At 44.6% G+C, this 20,745-nt stretch overlaps 2 protein-coding genes across 3 annotated transcripts in view; both read left to right on the top strand.

Annotated features, from left to right (window-relative positions):
• LOC135375216 (ubiquitin carboxyl-terminal hydrolase 34-like) overlaps positions 1 to 3,382 on the top strand; it is a 70,010-nt gene extending 66,628 nt beyond the window's left edge. For both annotated transcript variants that reach the window (XM_064607933.1, XM_064607932.1), the window contains exon 76: positions 1,392 to 3,382. In XM_064607933.1, the coding sequence (XP_064464003.1) occupies positions 1,392 to 1,600 (209 nt within the window). In that variant the 3' untranslated portion in view covers positions 1,601 to 3,382. The remainder of the gene's footprint in view (positions 1 to 1,391) is intronic.
• A 364-nt stretch (positions 3,383 to 3,746) lies between these two features.
• LOC135375223 (son of sevenless homolog 1-like) overlaps positions 3,747 to 20,745 on the top strand; it is a 23,482-nt gene continuing 6,483 nt past the window's right edge. Inside the window, exons 1-15 of the mRNA XM_064607950.1 lie at positions 3,747 to 4,190; positions 7,409 to 7,669; positions 11,024 to 11,185; positions 11,256 to 11,453; positions 11,520 to 11,660; positions 12,100 to 12,210; positions 13,186 to 13,412; positions 15,483 to 15,613; positions 16,141 to 16,335; positions 16,398 to 16,515; positions 17,932 to 18,009; positions 18,075 to 18,287; positions 19,198 to 19,332; positions 19,522 to 19,678; positions 19,752 to 19,859. Of these exons, the coding sequence (XP_064464020.1) occupies positions 4,089 to 4,190; positions 7,409 to 7,669; positions 11,024 to 11,185; positions 11,256 to 11,453; positions 11,520 to 11,660; positions 12,100 to 12,210; positions 13,186 to 13,412; positions 15,483 to 15,613; positions 16,141 to 16,335; positions 16,398 to 16,515; positions 17,932 to 18,009; positions 18,075 to 18,287; positions 19,198 to 19,332; positions 19,522 to 19,678; positions 19,752 to 19,859 (2,337 nt within the window). The 5' untranslated portion in view covers positions 3,747 to 4,088. The remainder of the gene's footprint in view (positions 4,191 to 7,408; positions 7,670 to 11,023; positions 11,186 to 11,255; positions 11,454 to 11,519; positions 11,661 to 12,099; positions 12,211 to 13,185; positions 13,413 to 15,482; positions 15,614 to 16,140; positions 16,336 to 16,397; positions 16,516 to 17,931; positions 18,010 to 18,074; positions 18,288 to 19,197; positions 19,333 to 19,521; positions 19,679 to 19,751; positions 19,860 to 20,745) is intronic.

Raw genomic sequence — 20,745 nt, 5'->3', positions numbered from 1 at the left:
AAATAGCGCCCGATTTCTACCCCCCAAATCTGAGAAAGGCATTTAACCCAAAAAGGTCACTCCCTATGTATAATTCAGAGTAGACCGCCACATTACGTGAGTCCGCCTACACTATTGCGGCTACGTTCCACAAGTGCCGTAGGGTAAGACTGCGGATAATTACGACCACCTAAAGTAACATGCACTGGAAATCTCTGTGTTCAAAAATGTGGAAATCTCTGGAAACAACGTTTACCTCCCCCACATTACTACCGTCCCTGGCTGGGATTGAACCTGCGATCTTGAGCTCGGCAAGCCAGCATGCTATCGACTGAGCTACTCAGGCCAGCTCCGTGTACTTAGGGTTCTTCGTTTTCGGGTTTTATTATTTTAGAAATTCGGGGGTAAAAATCTGGTGATTCTTTCGAAAGGAAATTCAGGGAAGAATCGGGCGTGTTCTGTCACGTGTTTTACGTTGTCGGGCGTTTCCGGGTGAAACTAAAATCGTGTGAGTCAACCTTGCAGAGATGATTGCAGGGATGAACAGAGGAATTCCGACGGGTGACCGAAAAAGCCGGCCTTTGGTACTACGTAGGAGGTGACTGACAGGAGGACCTTCAGGGTGTTTTCTTGGGTGCTGCGGGTGTAATTCGGGGAGAAATCGGGTTGTGCCCGAATTTCAGAAAATTGGTTCGGGGTGCAAATATCGTGAAAAATCGGGTTTAACCCGAAAACTAAGATTCCTATGTGTACTCCCTTTGCTGGCAGTGCTTTACATTCCATTGTAGTACCGGGAAGAGCTCACAGTGCATCATAGGTAGACCCTGATGTTTTAGGGTTAAACCCGATTTTTCCCCGAATTTGCACCCCGAATTGAGGTTCATCTAAGGGTTAAACCCGATTTTTACCTGCAAAACTGCACCTAGGCTAGGCACCTCAAGGCATCGACATACTAGTTTCTCACAAAATATGCGACAGCCCCTTACTTCTGGCACTCTGGATAAACGGTAGAGTGAACGTTTATTCTACAATAATGCCCAATTTCTCCCCGAACTTAGTCTGATGGTAATTTTCGACATCAATTTATTGACCCAATTTGGAAAAATATAAAACCCAAAAACTTCAGGGTCTCATCATAGGGTAGAGCACTGCACAGGCCGCATTTTAGTCCCGAGCCCAGCATTCCCTTGATTTACCCTCCTGTGCCCCAGCCCTAGGAATTTCCAGGTTTCCCAGCCCGTCAACTACGGAGCAGGATGTAAAAGTTAGCACTGCCGTAACACAGACTGGAGCCCAACCCAAGCCTGTCAATGTACGGGCTAGGGCCCACAATGCCACACTTGTCCGTACAGTTCTGTGTCGTAGGGCATGGAAACTTGCACGACTGACACTCCCAATAAACCCCAACCCAGGTGACCCGGGTTCAGATAACCCGCCTCCGAAGAAACCGCGGAGCACGGAAATGGAAAACGGGGAGACCAACAACGTCACGAAACCGTCGACTCAGCCGGCTGGTGCATCCGACTCGGAAACCGTGCGAGTTATGTTAGAAACGGTGAAGGAGCTGCAAACGGTGCTGGCGAAACAGGAACAGCCCTCCTCGTCGATGGAAGCATCTTAGTGAACATTTCTATGTGGCTCAAACGTATTGTCATGGAGCAATAGTGTGTGGTAGTGTTGTTGTGTGCAACCGGTGCTCTGAAAAGTGGCACAGAGGCAAAAAACAAAACACAAAAAAAAATGTGCATTTGATCATCTTCAATAGGATGTAGTTCCAAATGGTGGCCTGCCTAGCGGCCAGTTCCTGTTTTTAATGTCACTTTTTTCTTTGCGTCTTTGGTTGATGCACTGACGGAACAGAGCCTGATGGCGCGGAGCAGTGGGCGGAGAAAATGAGCTCAGAAAAAAAGGGAGATCGAGTGTGGCCAACTTAATGTCAAAGTGTTACTGTTTTGAAGCATGGAAGATCTTCTCAATGTGTGACCATACAAGATCAATTTTTTTTTGTTTCTGTTCAAGTTGTTCGTTGCTTCAGACTGAAAAGGAAAAAAAGAAACGAAACAGACGGGGCGCAATCTGTGCTCGAATTAACGGAACTCTGTCCTGCTTGATTTTTGCGCGAGTGAGCCTTTATATGTATGCCAGCACTGGATGGGGAAGATCAGTTCAGAATATGAAATCATATTGTACCGTTTTCTTATTGTTACTTTTTATTATGCCTTTTTGCATTTTAGCTTGTACTTAGGTACGGAGCATTTCACGCAGAAAAACGATGTGTCGTAAAACAAAAAAAATGCACACTGCTCGTTGCTGTCAGAAAGTCAATAGTCTCTGTAGCCACGAATCCACGGCTTTTCGGGTTTCTCATTCTGTAAGACCGCGGTGATCGTACCGGTTGAAACAAAACCCTTCCCTGCTCTTTTTTTCCATGTTGTCCTTCCTGTTTTTCTTTGCTGTTTAAACACCAGCTGTGATACACATAAGCCTTTTGGACACTGTAAAAGGTATTAACATCTTTCTTTTTCTTCTACGCAGTGAAAGCCTTCACTGTTAAAGAAATAACACCTTCATATGTAAAAACAAATGTGGAAAAACTATGAAGCGCTGTCAAAACATTTGCCTGCCTATAAATATATACATATATATTATATATATATGATGTATAATGTACATAAAGTGCTTTTGTTATTGCAAAATTGCAAACTCACATGTGGCGTGTTGGTACACACTGCTACATTTTGGGCGGGGAGTAGACACCAGCCTCGTGCGAGGTTGCCTTTTAAGTTATTACAGGCAATTATTACAGTATCACTAAGGCCTATCTTTGGTTGGTAAGAGAGTAGGAAAATTTGCATATTTATTGCAGAGTTTTTTTTTTAATAGGCAAAGGCAATGGGGAGATAGAATGGGTCTTGGTGGTACAGTTGTGAGCGTTTCCTGTTTGTGTACTTTCTGTTTGATTGAATGTACATATTATTTTTAAAAAAGAAATGGCGCATGGTGCTGTTCTCAAATGTTTGTTTCTCAATGTTTCTTTCCAACATTTCTGGACATCACAGTCTTGTGTTGCTGTAAGCCACCACTTTCTCTCATGTGATGCTGTATCCCATCATCACTTGCAATGATAAAGAAAGAAACTTGCTAAATTTTGTTACTTAGGTAGTACAGTTCTTGTTAGACATTACAAAATCCCATGTTAAAACTGCAGTCTGAGCTTCTTGGCGCATATTTTAAAATAGATAAAGACGAATCGAGATTTTGCCTGCATTTGTCATTTCTACTCATTTCATCTTTGTCAGCCGAAATTTCCACCTTAATAACTTGTTTTTCCTGCTCATCATTGGAAAACAATCGCTCATACTCCAAGTCATTATTTGTTGTAATAAAGCGGTAATTTATGGTACTTTAGTCGTATTGCTTCTGAATCCCAGAGACAGCTCAGCTATTGAGAACTTTTCTTTTTTGAGTTTTCTTGTTCAGACCAGATTATTTTTAAGTATTATTAATTGTAGGAGAACTGGGAAAGTTACAGCAGTTGAATCGGGTTGAGAACCTAGTGAGAGGGGTGCGATAATAAACATAACAAAAGGAAGTTAAGATTGAAGGGGAAAAAAGCATAAAGATTGCAGAAATAAGGAAAACGTTTTCTTATGAAATTTTCAGTATTAATTACGGAACAATAATTAAAATCGCCCGTTTGAGAACCCAGCTGAAAAAGTGTGCTGCCACCTGAGAGCAACCAGCTGCATCCGCGCATGCGCCCTGCGCGCAGTTTGCAGACGGCAGCGAATTTCGTCCTGTGAGGATGGAAAGTCATCGGACAACCCTGATGCTCTTGGGTTTGCGACCCCAAGCAAAGAAAGAAAAAGCGAGAGTTGATGTACCCTGATACTGACACTTGATTGTTGTTGTAATGTCTATCGGCAAGTGTGCGCGGGAGTCGAGTGCGTCTTGTCATGAATATAACTGAAGTGATGTACCCGCGCTGAGTGTCTGTCCGCAGAGCACCACTGCCGGTTAGGCTTAGGCCTTCCTTCTGTCGGCGGAGCACGGTACCGTTGTTTACAGACTGGAATGGACAGTAAACCGACCATCTGATCTCCACGGACATGTTTTCGACCACGGGTCGAGACAACGATCAAACTTTTGATGCCGACAGCGAGGATATTGCGTCCAAGTGGAAAAATATTCTCGTTACATCCCTGAAGAAGGTAAGCTCTCGAAAATGTCACCCGCTGCAGTATCACAGCTTTGATGGTAGTGTAGCGTTTGACAATTTTAATTCCGTGCTATGATTTACACAAAAGGGATTGTTCTTTACGGTTTGTCTTGGGTTATTTCACGGCTATGCGCACCGAAGATGCAACCGCCTCTCTTCGAGAGCGGTATTGCAGCGTGCGATAACATACTCGTGCGCAATTCCAGAAATTTCAGTGTGTCATGCAAACGAGGAAGTTTGCCAAATGCACGTGCACCGCACGTTCTGTAGCTCCTGCAAGTTTTGCGCTCTTGACATCGTGTTGCCATGCTGCAATAAGTAAGCAAGAGCACAAAGAAAATAAAAAGAAAACAACACGGCTGCACAGTCGTGCAGTTTCACGGGGATGTAAACGATCCCCGGTTGAAAGCCTGACATATAGAGAACTAGTAGAATGTTTTCAGTGTCTGCAACAGAGGCAGCGACGATTGTGTTTCGGAGATTGTAAGGTAGCCCTTACAGATGACACCTACAAAAGAAAAAAGAAACTGAAATTATGTGCATCTACAGCTTTTATTTATGCACATGCTGTGCATGATGCACATCCCTGAGCACGTCTGTTTTCTTGCTAAAGCGCATAGAATTGTTGCACTGGTTCATATTGGATTATTTGAGCTGACAATTGCAGTGACCGAGGTGGTCTTTTTCACATGTTTACATCCGTTTCAAAGAAAACATTGCAAAATGTTTGCAGAGTGTTGCAGCTTCAACATCCAACCAGGAATACTTGTGCAGTCTCAGAATATAAGTCTGAGTTTGTTTTGTAATTTGTTTTGTCACATTTATCCCAAACACAGCACTGCATGCCTTTTTTCCCTTTTTTGCCTAAATAATATTTCACAGCAAGCGTTCGTTATACTCAGAGATTTTCCCCTGCATACCCACAAAAAATAAAGAAAAGCCTAAAAGCCAGCAAATGCAGGTTCCACCCCATCTACAGAATTCCAACATCTCTGTGAAATGAAAATCCTGCGCATATCTCTGGTTATGACAGTATGGCATATATGCAAGCCCAAACAAACTCCATAGTTGGTGAACAAACTTCATGTGCAACAGCCTGGGCACAAACAGGACGACGACCAGGACTCAAAAGGTTATGGCTAGGGCCTGGGAGTTCATACAGAATGCAATTTTTTTTTAAACGCGTTCTCACGGATATCCTAAGGTTTCTCCACACATTACCAATCACGACGACACAGTTTTACAATGTATTGTGTATCATATGATTGCATATTTCGTCATATTTCTTCCTGATCGTGATATGATATGACAGTTGCATATAACGGCATATTTCGGCTCCATTCGAACCATTTTTTAACATTTGCCGTTCCCTTTATTTTGCCACTGCCCACGTTATTTCAAAACGGTGGTCATCGGCCCAGAACCCGTGTTCCTGCCGCGCATCTACTACCCTCCTTTTAGGCTGATTCGGCAAGCACCACTGGCATCCAGAACAAACTTCAGAAAACAAAATGTGCGACATGTAGTCAGTGAGTTCAAGCTGTGCTTGACAAAAATAAGGGAAACAAAGTATTGTGGTCTGTGAGCGCCGTTCTCAAAGGCAACAAACAGCACAACGAGGAGCTGTCCGCACATGGCGTAGATGAGCTAGGTAGCTAGCACATTCAATAATGCGGAATAATGTGGAATCTGGAATAATATCCAGTGACGTAGCGCACGTTTTCGCGGTACCTTCTAATCATCCCATGTAAAAATGCATGTCGATGTCAAGTGCAATGTATGTGCGTGCACTTTCTAAAACCTGAGTATGGCTATAGGCTGTATATGCTATATGCAATGTATGTGGGTGCACTTTCTAAAACATGAGTATGACTCTAGGCTATATATGGCTAAGGAGTATGCATTTTCATTTGTAGAACTTTTTTTTTCTAGAAATTTTTAAAAATGCATACTGTTCCAAGGTACGCAAAAGCTTATGAAGTAACCTTCCCAGCATCATAATATTTCTGCATAACTAATATCTTGTGCATATTTAGATGTTTCGTGCCGCATATTTGCAAGCATAATTTGAAAGATTTTTGTGCATAATGTCCTGGGCCTTAGATAATGGCCCTGAAGGCCCTGGTTATGCCATTAACCTATACGGGTTGATAGCTTTTTGGTTTAGTATATTGGCCATCTTCGTTCACTGCTGGTTGCGACAGTAATCCTACCATGATTACATGCAGCAGTTCATATTTCAAAGGGCCACTTAAGTGCAAAAATTTCACTTAACAGAATGAAGGGCGCTTCTCACTGTGACAGCAATGCAGAAAGAGTCACCCATTGTGTTTTGTTATTTATGCACCGTGGGATCCGCAATGTGCGCACCTTCACTGCACCTCAAGTGGCACGACACAGTGGACAGGGTGCCCAGTCGTTGCGGGGCATGGTTTTCAGGGACCAGTGGGAGGCCGCGCTGCTGTGTCACATTCCTAGAGCAAAGTGAACGCATAACTTGCGATTTCCTTCGTGCTTAAATCACGAATAATGCCAGGAACGGAATCCCACGCTTTTAGCATTGCTGCAACGGTAACGACAGCTTTCATTCCGCGCTGATAAATTTTTACTTTTTGTAAATTTTTAATTATTTGCAAATATTCCCTTTGGTAGGTGCACATTTCTTGCAAAAATTTGTTTCTGAGAGTGTGCGCAACAGCAACAACCTCTCTCAGCTCCTTCTGGCATGTTGTGACATCAGATCAGCTGAGCACTGTTATTGGCTGCCGAACAGTCGTCTGCTACAGTGCAGGAGCAAGGCGACCGGTTGACTGCTCTGTTTCAGACAGGGGACGGGCAGTGCCAAATACATCCGCAAAAAGCAGTTGGGCAGCTGACATGACGTTGCAGACAGGCAGGCGTGAGGAGGAGCTTTTCTGAACCACATTTTGTATATATTTTTATATGTACGTGTATGTATATGTATTTCTATTTTGCATATATATTTTCATGACTTGCTAGACTGGAAGCTCTCTTGTGATTGCACAAACCCTGATTACTCCTTGTATGAAATTGTGTTCAAGGGGTTGTGGTTCTAATTTCTACACCTCCTGACATGTTTTTTTAGAGCCCTTCCATGTTCCTTTAATACGAAGTAGTTCCACATGTTTTGTGATGCAGTGTACTGCAATTCAATCACTGACCAATCGTATAATCTTTCTGGTAATACAGGTGCAGTGTCAGGTGCACCCGTCGCTGACTGCGACCAATGACGCACTCGAGTATGTGGAATCGCTGGTGCTCCGCTTGCTTGGGACCCTGTGTGCTGGACGCCCTCACTCCATCCAGGACGTGGAGGAGCGGGTGGGTCGCCTCTTCCCCCACCCCATTGACCAGTGGGCCAAACTGGACGCCCAGGCGGCGGTGGAGAGGGGGCGCCGTAGGTCCTCTCTCGTCCTTCCCCTCGAGAAAATTCAGACTGTGCTGAACAAGGTAATAACACCTCAAAAATTTTCAACAGCAAGTACAAGATAGTCTCTCTCATAGTCTCTCAGTAGGTAGTCACAGATAAGGCCCCGGGTCTTCTGCGAAATTTTGTGGAAACCGTAATTCATCGCGGAATCCTTCGTTTGGCATGGAATTTTGTGAAATTCCTTATTCTGCTCGAAATTTCACGGTGTTTTGCACGGGACTTCGTGAAAGTCAGATTAGGTCAAAGGATGGCGGGACTATGACGTGCGGCGTCTCAGGAGAAGTATTGCACACTTACGCAAAAGAGTGTCAGATATAAGCATGTGCTGTGCATGCTTCCAACTACTCCAAGGTAGTCATTACCCTTCGACATACGTTATTTATTCGCATATTTTGCGCCATCACATTTTTGCGCGCCCATAGTTTGGCATTAAAAACTGCGTAATTTGCGCACCCGCGTTTTCACGTGTGGATACCTGGCACGCACGTCTCAATGACCGTGGCGATTGCTTTTCTCAACGTCATCAGTGCTACCGAAGTCATTGCAGTGCTTTTGTTTGATTTGCGCACACTTTCGGGTGACGGTCCTCTGACGCGGTGGGCGATACTGTCGCGCGAACTACAAAGCGCAGAAAGAAACACTGGACAACACGCTATGACAAACCTTACAGCACAACATGGCAAAGTTGGTGAATATAGCATGCTTTTGGTTGTCAAGTGTGACTAGCGTCATCTTCCAGCAGCATCTCGACGTGTTCCGGTATGTGAGCGGTTCTGGACCGGCATTTTGCCTCCCAACTATCGGCGGTATTTGGGCATTTCTTTCGCGCTTGTGCAATGCAGTGTTAACGTCAATATTGGCTCTACCGAGAACCTATATGACCGGCATACTAAAATTTTGCGTCATTTGTCAATACCGTAACAAACGTTACAGCGCAATTTGTGCACCCCTAACTTTTCCGACTGTTTCGGGGAGAAAAAGTGCTCAAATTATGCGAGTAAATTAGGTTTTGGAACGGACTGAGAGTGCTTGCTCTAAATTTAGCGTCTATTGCGATCAAGTATTTGTCAATGCCTATAAACTCTGTGGGTGCTGAAAGGTATTTCAGCAGCTATAAAATGATTGTAGACGACTTGATGCATTATTTAAATGGGATTTCTGGGTCTATGTAACGTCTTATGCCTCCATGCAGATAAACTGATAAGTAAATTTTAAAATTTACATAATTTGATGACAGTATCACATACTTCACATGCTGCTGAGCAGTCCCTCACTTCATATGATGTTGGGGAGCACTTCTCTCTCTCTCTCTCTCTCTGCTCCTATAGAACCTATGTGATTATGTGTGGCTAGGCATTGTCCAAGGCAAACAAGAGCAGTGTATTAGCTATCATGGCTTAGAGAGATTCCGGTTGTACAGTCAAACTCCTTTACAACGAAACTCAGGGGACAGCAAAAAAAAAGGTGTTTTCGTTAAAAAGGATGTCTATTATTGGACCTATAGGGCTCCAGCGGGACCGCAAAAAAATTTGCTGTAGTGGTATTTTCGTTAAAAAGGTGTTCACTATAAAGGAGTTTGACTGTACTATTATGTACTTTAGTGCTAATGATCAAAGGTACAATGCTTCAAGTAGGATGTGATATTCTGTGTTGTGTATGTACATGATTAAGGACACAAATGAGGCAGAAGACCATATCTGTAACCTTGTGCGTCTACCAGCACATTGCCCATCTTGTAGTACTGTTCTGCACAATAGTTCACAGGCTACAGTCGTTTCACTATGAAGGCATTGTCAGTATTGCCTCCTGTTAGAAGTGTGTTGCACTCATCTGTACCTTTACATGACCTGTGCCGTATTGCCAGAAATGGTCGTCACCTAAGCATCAAACTGAACCAAAAAACGGAAAGAATCGTTATTTTTTGCCGGAACCAAACCGAAACTGAACCGAAAAGGCCGCCGCCATGTTGGAACTGAACCGGAATCCAAACGATTTAGAGAATTTCGGTTACCGTTTCAAAACCAGTTTCAAAACATCGAGAATTCGAGACTGACCGTTTTTCGTCTTACCTACCTTAAGTTCCCCAATCTGTTTCAAGAGTGATTGGTTGATGCGATATTTTTTTGCAACCCTAGTCTCCAATACAAGCGGAAATGCATAGCTGGATGCCCGCTTTGATGGAGAGAACGTCGGACCGCCCCGCTCTATAGCTTAGTTTTCCTGTGGACAAGCGTTCTTGTCACAGCTTTGTGGCCAGAACGTTGGAAGGATAGGGAAGCTCGTACCTGAACCGTTCGCAAAGTAAAAAGGTGATTTCGTTGAAGGCCATTTGGGGATACAACAGAGCTTGTACTAATATAAAATTGCTGGTTGTCTCTACTGTCATGATAGGACATGCAAAGAGAAATAAAGCTTTCGGAACTATCCTATCGTTTATTTTAGGGCATATGCCTTGTGCAATGAGCCGGTTCTGAACCGGTTTAGACCATCTTAAAGGGGCACAAAACAGGTCGACGAACATTCTCCATTTATTATGCCCAATGAAAGAATGTAGCCCATGATATCCAAATATGAAATTCTTTTGCTTCCAGCGAGCGTCTTTAACACGAAACAATGCCATTCAAAGAGCATAATCCGCTCGAGCCTCTCCTTATCCTTGGAACCGAGTCACGTCACTATATTCCAGCGTATAGCAACGCCGAATTGTATGCGCTGGAGGTGGGGGAGATTTCGCTCTCGTAGCCAATGACGGACCCCACCGAGACAAGCTGCAACTCGCGAGGGAACCGGTTACGGGAACATCGCAGTGACCTCGCGGAGCAATACAGCACAGAAAACATAGTGCGCACGTGAAATAGAATATTGAGGGTTTTTGGTGCAGTTTGAACTGGCTACCTTAGATTGGACAAGCGGAAATACGTTTAGAGTTGACCTCACTTCTCGATATTACAAAAAAGTTAATGTATAAGCGTCCCGCATTCTAAATGGTTGAAGATGCGCGGCGTCAAAATGACGTGCCGGTATTGTCGCCAGGACATCGCAGGGCGGGGCATGATAGCGAAAGAGTGCAGTGAATATTCAGTCGGTTTGGAGCCATTATTTACTTTTTTGCGACAACATTTGTTTGAAAACGTTCACGGTCGGCAAAGTATCACAATGTATTTTAAAAAAGTGCGCCTCGTATACCTGTTTATTGCCCCTTTAAACTGGTTCGGAACCGATATGTGTGTCATCCTCGAGCTGAACCCGAACCAAACCAGAAAAAAGTTCAGTTTGATGCTCTGGTTGTCACAGCACGGCACATGACATGTCATCTATGCACCAAGCGCAAAATAAATTCATTTGCTAGCATTGCATTCCTTTTCTCTTTGTAGGTGTTGGGGTACAGAGTAGATTTCCTAGTATGCCAGTACATCGCTGCCGTGCTGGAATACATTGCTGCCGACATCCTCAAGCTCACCGGGAACTATGTGAAGAACATTCGTCATGTGGAAATCACATGTCAGGATTGTCGTGTTGCCATGTGTGCCGACAAGGTAGGCAACATGCGGAATGTGATGGAGGGGGAACGTGTCTGTAATGCTGCCTGCTTGATGCTTTGGCCAGGTACTCATGGACATGTTCCATGGCGAAGAGGAAGAACTCACACTCACAGAAGACGACACTCCCAGCGGACGATCTCCTTCGTCGTACGAGGAAGAAGTGAAGGATCTCATCACGGAAGAGAGGCAACATATCCGCGAGCTCAACATGATTATCAAAGTGTTCCGCGAGCCTTTTATTAAGTTGTTTCCCGGCTGCAAGGTAGGAGCCTGAAAATGTTTGTGTGTTTAGGAAGTAGAAAATTATGTTTGTGTGCTCCTCCTGCAGGAACTGGATGCGATATTTGGCAGCGTAATGGAGGTTTACGACTTCAGTGTCTCACTCTTGGGTTCCTTCGAAGACGCCGTTGAGATGACGGACGAGAATCAAAGTCCTGCTATTGGCTCGTGCTTCTACGAAATGGCAGAGGTAGGTCCTGATCACGACCTACTGGACTATAGCGACCATGTCATACGGACCCCTTCCCAGCGCCGCCCGCATTTGGGGGCCAGTGGTGGCGCTACTCATTGGCCCAGTTATTGCTTCCTCCATTTCTACAGTACTCTGTACTTTAGCTCACCTTAGTATTTTTATACAAGCAGTGGATGTCCCACGAGAGATGCTTCCTTCTAAAGGTGATCATCATCATCATCATTTTACGCGTTTTCGTAGGAACTGTTGCTGTCGTCTGCTACGGTAATCGTGCGTCTGCTTCTGCGTGTTCAAAATTCAAATTTCCATCGTGATGCAGACGGGCTCCTCGTCAGTTTCTCTGATTATGACATGGTCGCTATAATCTAGTAGGTCGTGGTCCTGATGCACTGCGGGAAATTTCGTGTTAACAGTGTTGCTCATTCTTCTGCCATAGTATGACGAGTTCGACGTGTACGAAGACTACGCCCTTAAAGTGATGTCGCCCAACTGTAGGGAACGGCTATCGCAACTGCTGCTGCAATCTGATGTGGCCAGCTCTTTACAGGTGCAGTACTGTCCTCGCCATTCTTTTACGTGGCAGCGGGCTGCTATGACGGCAGAAGGTTACGGTATACCACTTTTTTTTTTTCAGTTGTGGCATATTTCTTTGGACATAATGTGGCAGCTTTGAGCTTGCTTACGTGCAGGGTATAAGTAGAGGGACACTCCGAATTTACCTCTGTACCCTATACTTGGGGAGTGACTTTTTCGGGTTAAACCTGATTCCGCCCAGTTATTCCCCCCCCCCCCCTCCCCCGAACTGACATCCGACCAATTCGGGTTAAACCCGATTCCGCCCAGTTATTCCCCCCCCCCCTCCCCCGAACTGACATCCGACCAATTCGGGTTAAACTCGATTTCTCACCGAATTCCAGTCACTATGAAATCCTCAAGTGACGTTTCCACTGAAGATGAACAAAGGTCGCCATGTGTAATACATGTAAGAATGGGTCACTTACGTTCCCAGCAATACACCCATGTGTGCCAACACTGTCTATGCCTTCGGGGATTACCGCTGGAAGGTCACGATCCCGCAAAAAAAACAGAAAAGAGAGATTACTAAAGGACTTAATAGACAAGAGGAGAAACAAAAACACCCGATAACACCCGAAGGCACAATTATCGCCCGATTTCTCCTCGAATTACAAATATAAAAATAGCGCCCGATTTTTACCCCCCGAATTTGAGAAAGGCATTTAACCCGAAAAAGTCACTCCTTACCTGTACTTCAATAAATTAATGCGCAGACGGCTTGTTTCGCGACTGGCTGATTTGACAAAATGTCAAAATGCTGTGTGGCTATTGTCGGCAAGGCATTGCAGGGCAGAGCCAAGAAAGAGGGCCGTGAATGCTTTGTCGATAGTGGAGCACACCAATTTAGCAATGGAGATTTGACTGTTTCTTGGGTAACCTGTATGTTTGTCCATAATGCTACTGATGAACTTCAAAACTCGTTGCTCAATATCGACCACGCTTACAGACCGCTGGCCACGGCTTCATTCTTGCCGTCAAGTACGTACTCCCCAGGTTGCTGTGGGGACCTGTGGCCCACTGTTTCCAGTACTTTGAGGCCATCAAGGTGCTCCAACAGTTGGCCGTTTCTGAGGAGGACAAGGAGACCCTTGCACAGGCCGAGGGACTCCTCAGGAGACTCAAAGCACAGCTGACGCGCACTTGCTCAGGGACGCTGCCCAGGAAGAGGCCAGGGTAAGGGACCACCAGTACTTGAAATCAGCTGTGGGCCGTGCCTCCTTCCCCTTCTGTACTAGTCCTCAATGTCACAGAATGTAGTCTGGCAACCCTGACAGAGTCACTCCACTGGATAAATTATACTGCAGTGCCCCCATGTGCTGCATATGGGTATTCTACGGCTTCTGTGTCGGTGTGCTACTTGTCGCAAAGTGGGGTGTGGCTAGCTGTTGCAGCAAATAGGGACAAGCGCAGGGCTTAAACGTGCCCATCTGAGGTTGAACGCAACTATAATCATGTGTTGACGCAAGCAACATCCCCTAGAGTACTGCAGCGGAAGATGCAAGAGATGCCATAGCTTATTGGTGCTACGTTAGCTCGAGCTGTCATTGTCACGTATTTTTGTGACTGCAAACCGTGGGCAATATCTTGCGGAGCAGCTACAAGATATTCCATAGCAGATGACGGGAAAAAACGTCGTCTGCTAAGTATGCAGTCTGCGACTCCTCATATTCCAGCACCGTGCAAATGCTCAACGTAGCAGCAGAACTTGTGGCCTGCGAGCAGTTTTGTGCTTCTTCCTCTAAAATATTCCATGGGGATGTTGCTAGTGTGGATACAGGATAAATATTAATCTTCCTAGAGTGGCAGCTGCAGGCACTATTGATAAAATTCCTGCAATGGCATGCTTAAAGTCTGGTGCTGGCGACTGATTTTGTGATTAGAGTTGCATTCTAGTGTAAGCTACATGTCGATGCTATCTGCATAGTTCTATCCAGCAGTGGATCATAGTTAGGGCCTGACTTTGTAGGGTTATACTCGTTTACGCCCGATATTTCCCCCCCCCCCCCCCCCCCCCCCCCCCCGCCGCCCCACAATTCAAATCCACAAAAACAGGATTTAACCCAATATTTCCCCAAAAACTAATGAACCAGGGGGTCAGATGTCTTCACAACTAACACAGAACTGTAGAAACTGTGGTGTAAATGTATAAATATGCTCATACAAACTGTCAAAACTGAGATCCTGCTACCTCTTAGATGCATGGACTAAATATGCATGCTCTGTGTCTACTGGTGTGTTGAGTGTATTATGCTGATTAAACCGGAGATCTGCACCTGATTCAATCCAATTGAGCCAGAATTGAGTTGGATCAGGTTCAGTTCAACCCGACTGCACCCAAATTATTCAAGCTAATATAACCCGATACTTACCCCCGATTTTGCTAAAAAACAAAGCTCGAAAAAATCAGGCCCTTATCATAATCAGGCATTGTTCTTGAAACAAATTAGAACAACAACACTGCATTTTCACATCCGGCTTCGGTTTTGGAAGTATGAGCTATGTCGCAACGATGTGGAACAGATATAAAGGTGGTTTAGGACTGTTGTGAGACACGATAAATAGAGCGTGAAGTCTTAGGGCTTAACCCGATTATTCTCCGAATCGAAGGTTGCCTCATTAGGGCAAAACCCGATTTTTACCCGGCAAATTGCCCTCACTGAGAAGTCTGTAGGCATGCACACTAACTTGTTTGGCAACAAATACAGTTACATCACTGTTTGTACCAAGCCAGTACAGTTAGTTCGAGAAACTGAGCCCAATTTCTCTCCGTATTTAGCATACTTGAAGTTGTTTTCATCTGAATTCTCATGAATTTAGAGCACATGTTTATTTGCCCAATTTTTACCCCCCCCACCTCCAAATTTAGAAAAAAATATTGCCCAAAAACTTCAGGCTCGAATGATGAAACATAATGAGCAAGATTTGTCTCGAGCCCGTGGTTTGACTGCTTGACGGAACACAAACTTGAGGCTACCGATGATGAAAAAACTTGAACTATACATCACTATATCACATTTAATTAAAATTTATATAAAAATAATTCATGTGACAGCATTTTTTTTTTTATATATATAGTTTTGGTTGGAGTTTGAGTTTTGATTATAGATGAAAAAAAATGGAGCCTGCACTGTTGCTTTAAATTACCAGCAAAAAATCAGATGAGTTGTTGTTAAGGGAAGTTGCAGTATGCAATACAGTGAGTTTTTATTGGTAATTTCACTTAATTTGAGGTTTCTGTTCCAGGGAGGCGTCACTACGAATGCATAGCAGAGACCGACGTTGTATAGCTTTGCAGAAGATTAAGGAGCTGCAGAAGACGATTGATGGGTGGGAAGGCAAAGATTTGGGACAATGTTGCAATGAATACATTATGGGTAGGTTGCTGCAAATTTTTTATTTATTTTTTGTTAGAGGTGTGCGCAGATGTGGTTATATCCGTGTGCTAGTTTGATTTGCGGATGGAGATCATACTTTTTCAAATCTACGCGGCTAAAATGTTGCTACAACCGCTTCACTGATTAAGCATTAGTGTCCCTGCAGACGTTCTCTAAGTCAATCCAAAAATAGTGGGTCTAAGTGCATCATCTGTTGCATTGTGGTGTAGGGGATTAATTGGCAGCAACAACTGTTGCACTGTGGATGACATGGTGTAGCTAAAGTTTCTAGTTGGGTACACACATTTGTTACGTAACTTTTTCATTATATTAGAAATCTTCGTACAAATGCAATGAGTGCTGCTGTGCGAATATGCTGAGTATTTGCACCTAAAATTTCAAGCAAAGCGGATGCTTCTGCACATTCTAGTAGTGCAGACAATGTCAATGTTATCAACGACTGCCTCAAAAAAATAGCATCCTTGGACACCGAAGGACAGTTCGAAACCTTCCTTCCGTCATTACAGAGGGAAGTCTTGGCAAAGTCAGTTCTGGCAGGCGACTGACAGAGAGACACGTTTTCCTTTTCGACGGATTGATGCTTCTGTGCAAACACAACAACAAGCGTACCAGCGTCACAGGAGCTCCGTCTGCTGAGTACCGGTTGAAAGAGTGCTTCTTCCTCCGCAAGGTCGAGATTATCGACAGAGAGGACACGGACGGTGAGGCTGATGTGTGGTGCCTTCGTCGCATTGTTGTAACTGGCATTCCTTGTGTTCTTTAGAGTTGAAGTGCGCATTTGAAATTGCTCCACGAGATGCCCCGCACACCACACTTTTTGCGAAGAATGCGGAAGAGAAGTGCACTTGGATGGCGAATCTGGTCATGCTCAACATGCGAAGGTATGCTCAGCAGTCTTGCGTGACTCTTTTACTGTGTTTCTGCATTTGCATGTCAGCTCTTTCCTCTGAAATGACGCTTCATGTGTAGAGCCTGAAGTTTTCGGGAAATATTTTTTTCTCACTTCGGGAGGTAAAAATCGGGTAAATGAACATGTGCACTAAATTCATGCGAATTCAGGTGAGAAAAACTTCCTGTATGCTAAATTCGGGGAGAAATCGGGCTTGGTTACTGAAACTAACTGTAGTGGTTTGATACAAACGGTGATGTAACTGCATCTGTTACCAAATAAGTACCTTAGTGCATTCCTACAAACACCCCAGTGAGGGCAATTTGCCAGGTAAAAATCAGGTTTCACCCTAAAGACGCAACCTACAATTCGGGGTGCAAATTCGGGGACGAATCGGGTGAAGCCTTAAAACTTCAGGCTCTATTCATGTGTTGGGCCTGGAAATTTAGGCACTAAATATGACTGAAATAGCAGGCCTTTGGGCCCTCAAAAACACCAAAATAGGCACGTTATTCTAGTGCGCTCTTTTGCATTGTTGGTGTTTCAGAATGCTCCTTCAAGGAAAACTTGCTCGTTTAAGGGCTACAGTACTGTACAAGTAGACCCTGAAGTTTTCGGGTTTTATTTTTTTCCAAATTCGGGGGGTAAAATTCAGGTTAATCACTTGATGTCGAAAATTCATGCAAATTCGGGCGGAAAAATTACCATCAGACTGAATTTGGGGATAAATCGGGCTCTATTGTCAAACAAACGTTCGTTGTACAGCCTATCCAGAGTATCAGACGTTGAGATCAACCGTGTATTTTGTGAAAAATTAGTATGTCATTGCCGTGAGGTGCCCAGCTTAGGTGCAGTTTTGCGGGTAGAAATCGGGTTTAACCCTAAACCGGTGAACCTCGATTCGGGGTGCAAATTCGGGGAAAAATCGGGTTTAACCCTGAAACTTCAGGGTCTATGTACAAGTTCTGACTTCTGGTACACGAATGCTGAGGCTGCAAAGAACCACGCTATATTGAATAATACCTTCAGTTCTCCGCCCTCGGAGCTCTTGAAAGGCCAAGAAAGGCAAAATCTTTTGATCAAATATGCGCAGACTCCTTTTAGCAAACCAGGGTACTGAAGGAAACCGAACGCAAAAAGGAACAAAAGGTGCAAACACGCAGAAACAAAAAGCAAAACTCAGCTCAGCATGAGCCTGAAAGGTGCACTTGCACCTCTAAAAAAAGGGCTTGCATCTAAAAACGTTAAAAGAAGGCTACAATCCAATAGAGTCGATAAAAAGGCCGGCAACCCCGAAAATCCCGCATTCAGGTGTTTATAGGCATTTATAGGCAAATGCCTAAAATTCCGGGCCCTATCCATGTGCATGCCTGGTTGTTTTCTCAAAGCCTTCCTCTCCTTTTTTTAGTATGTTGGAACGAACTCTGGATAGCATACTGTCAGAGGAGGAAAAGAAGCACCCCTTACGCTTGCCAGAGAATTACAGGTGAGGGACTTGTGTTGGCTTTTGAATTGTACGCAGACCAAACGTGGCTCTTGGCGTCTGTGCAGGTTCTCATTGGAAGACTCTGAAGCCTGCATAGTGTTTGAGGTGGAGAACAAGAACAGCTCGGGGGTGCCGCTCATCAAGGGGGCCACGTTGCTAAAGCTGGTTGAGCGTCTGACGTACCACATGTATGCGGACCCCATGTTTGTGCGAACCTTCCTCACCACCTTTCGCTCGTTCTGTCAGCCGCACGAGCTCCTAGATCTTCTCATCGAGAGATATCCTTCTGTTACGTTGTGTGTCACTGTTTGCTGTGCAGGCAGTGTTGATACCAAATTTGAAATTGGCCCAGTGTCCTCAAAATTTTGAGAAACAAAAAAAATGATCTTTTCGTGTTGACAGGGGGCACGCGTTGGGCCAAGCGATCTAAGCTACAGACAGGTAGCAGAGTGTGCTTTGCTCAGCTTCATTGCATTCATGTTTCAGGTACTACTCTAAGCATTTATCGTGCATTAAATCCACGACGTACTACAGGTTTTCCCACCGATTTTAATCCAAGTGCCAGGTAAATTAATCCATGTGCCATGCAAACTTTATGGGGCATGGATTAATTTAGCTGGCACTTGGATTAAAATCGCTGGGAAAACCTGTAGATTATAACGACCATGTCATAATCGGCAACCCCTATGAGGAGCTACGTCCGCACGATCCGCTAGGGGCGCTACTCATCAGCCCGCGACATCTGCATCGTGATCGGACAATGGAAATTTGAATTTTGAATGCGCAGAAACGGACGTGCGACTACTGTAGCAGACGACAGCAACAGCTCCTATAAAAACGCGTAGAATGATGATTATAATCAACTTTAGAATGAAACATCTCCCGTGGGACATCCACCGCTTGTGCAAAAATACTAAGGTAAGCTGATGTACAAAGTATTGCAGAAATTGAGTAAGCAGTAGCCAGGCCGATGAGTAGCGCCACTGCTAGCTTCTAAATGCGGCGCTGGGAAGGGTGCCTATGACATGGTCTCTATAATCTAGTAGGTCATGATTAAGTCATAACTACGGGCAATATTGTTTGCAGTTAGGCAGTTCAGCTTTGAAGCAGGTGCTGTCTGCTTTCACAAAGCGAGGGTCTTGAGCATGTTCACCCTGTTGTGATTTGCCTCCTTAACTGCACCCTCACATTTGCGATACCAGAGCCAGCAGCTCCCCAGCTGGGTGACCATGTTGATGGAGCTGAAGCTGAGACTGCTCGAAACCTGTATCGCGAGTGTCTCAAACGGTTCCGGAAGGAATATAGTCAACCTGTCCAGTTTCGGTGGGTTCTCCTAAGATACAGTTGAACAGTTACAGTACAGTATTTACACACCTTGCAGAAACATGCTATGCAGTATGACGACATCATGCCCAGAGCTTAATATGCATTGATGTTCACTACTTAGAGTTTCTGCTATGTTTGTGATATTGCTTATTCATCACGTGGCGTCCATTTCCAAATGCATTGCAGTGTGCTCAACGTGCTGCGGCACTGGGTAGATCACCATTACTACGACTTTGAGCGGGATGCAGCACTACTAGAAAAATTGCGTGGTTTCCTGGACCGAATCAAAGGCAAGAATATGAGGAAGTGGGTGGAATCCATTAACAAAGTTATTCAGCGAAGAGTAAGTTGACTCATTTTCATAAGCTGTTCAACATTATTACCATCTTTCTTGCTCAAACTTCTCTCTTTGTCAGAGTGAACAACAGGACGAACAACGAGAAATCACTTTTAGTTACGAAAAGTCTCCCCCTGTCATTGAGTGGTACCTTGCCCACGCACCTGAGAAGTTTGACATCCTGACGGTGAGTTTCCAAGTGTGGTTCAGTGGTGTGTTTGTTAGAATTGACAACTTCCAGGAGACGCTTAGGATGACTTGTTTGTTACATAGCCAGTTTTAACTTTTAAGTATGTTTTAGCGAAAGAGAGAGAGAGGGCTTCAAGCACTTGTGCGTGCGAATGGAACGGGGCTACTGCATGTTCAGATGTGTCGCACTCTCTACCATGAAAGCAGATGCTCACAGTCCACTGTTGCAAAAAATATTGAACAAATTCTCAGTGTTACTACCAGCCTCGCTGTTCTTACACGACACGACGGATCAATCCCTTTGATCAATCAATTGTATTGGTGTCAAGTGAGCGTCTTCTTTCAGTCCTCAAGGAGAGATTTTTGCACTTTAGCGCCCCTATAAATGGGTGGGGATGGGGGGAGAGAAAAACGAGACATTCATCAAACAAGCCAATCTACAGCAGTACTGCTGGCCTTATAGAAACCTTAAGGAGTATGCTAGAAGGAAACCTCCAAAACTGGGACATACAGGTGAGGAGAGCACCATATTGAGTCAGCCAGCATTGCCGCGGCAGCACTCTGCTCCGCCGCTAAGCTTAGCGGATAACATATCGTTTATACGCAGCACACTAATTATTAGAAAACGAGGCCTGCGCTCAAAGATGAAACACGTAAACTGTACACGGACCAAACGTCCATGTACATTACGCGTAACAGTTGCTTGTGGAGTTCAGAAGGTATACGTACCGCGTGCAAAAAAAAAAAGAATCCGGTAAGCATACACCAAACATAACGCAAAAAAGGTTTTTTTGGAGCAGTAACACACAGCCCTAATCCATTGCTGAAGCCCTAAGATTGGGGAAAAAATGCAGGCAGGATGCCACGTGGAGACGTGGTCACCA

The sequence above is a fragment of the Ornithodoros turicata genome, unplaced genomic scaffold, assembly GCF_037126465.1.
Source record: "Ornithodoros turicata isolate Travis unplaced genomic scaffold, ASM3712646v1 ctg00000843.1, whole genome shotgun sequence".
Lineage (NCBI taxonomy): Eukaryota > Metazoa > Arthropoda > Arachnida > Ixodida > Argasidae > Ornithodoros > Ornithodoros turicata.
Note: the sequence above shows the minus strand (reverse complement) of the source record. Positions and strands in the feature narration are given on the sequence as shown.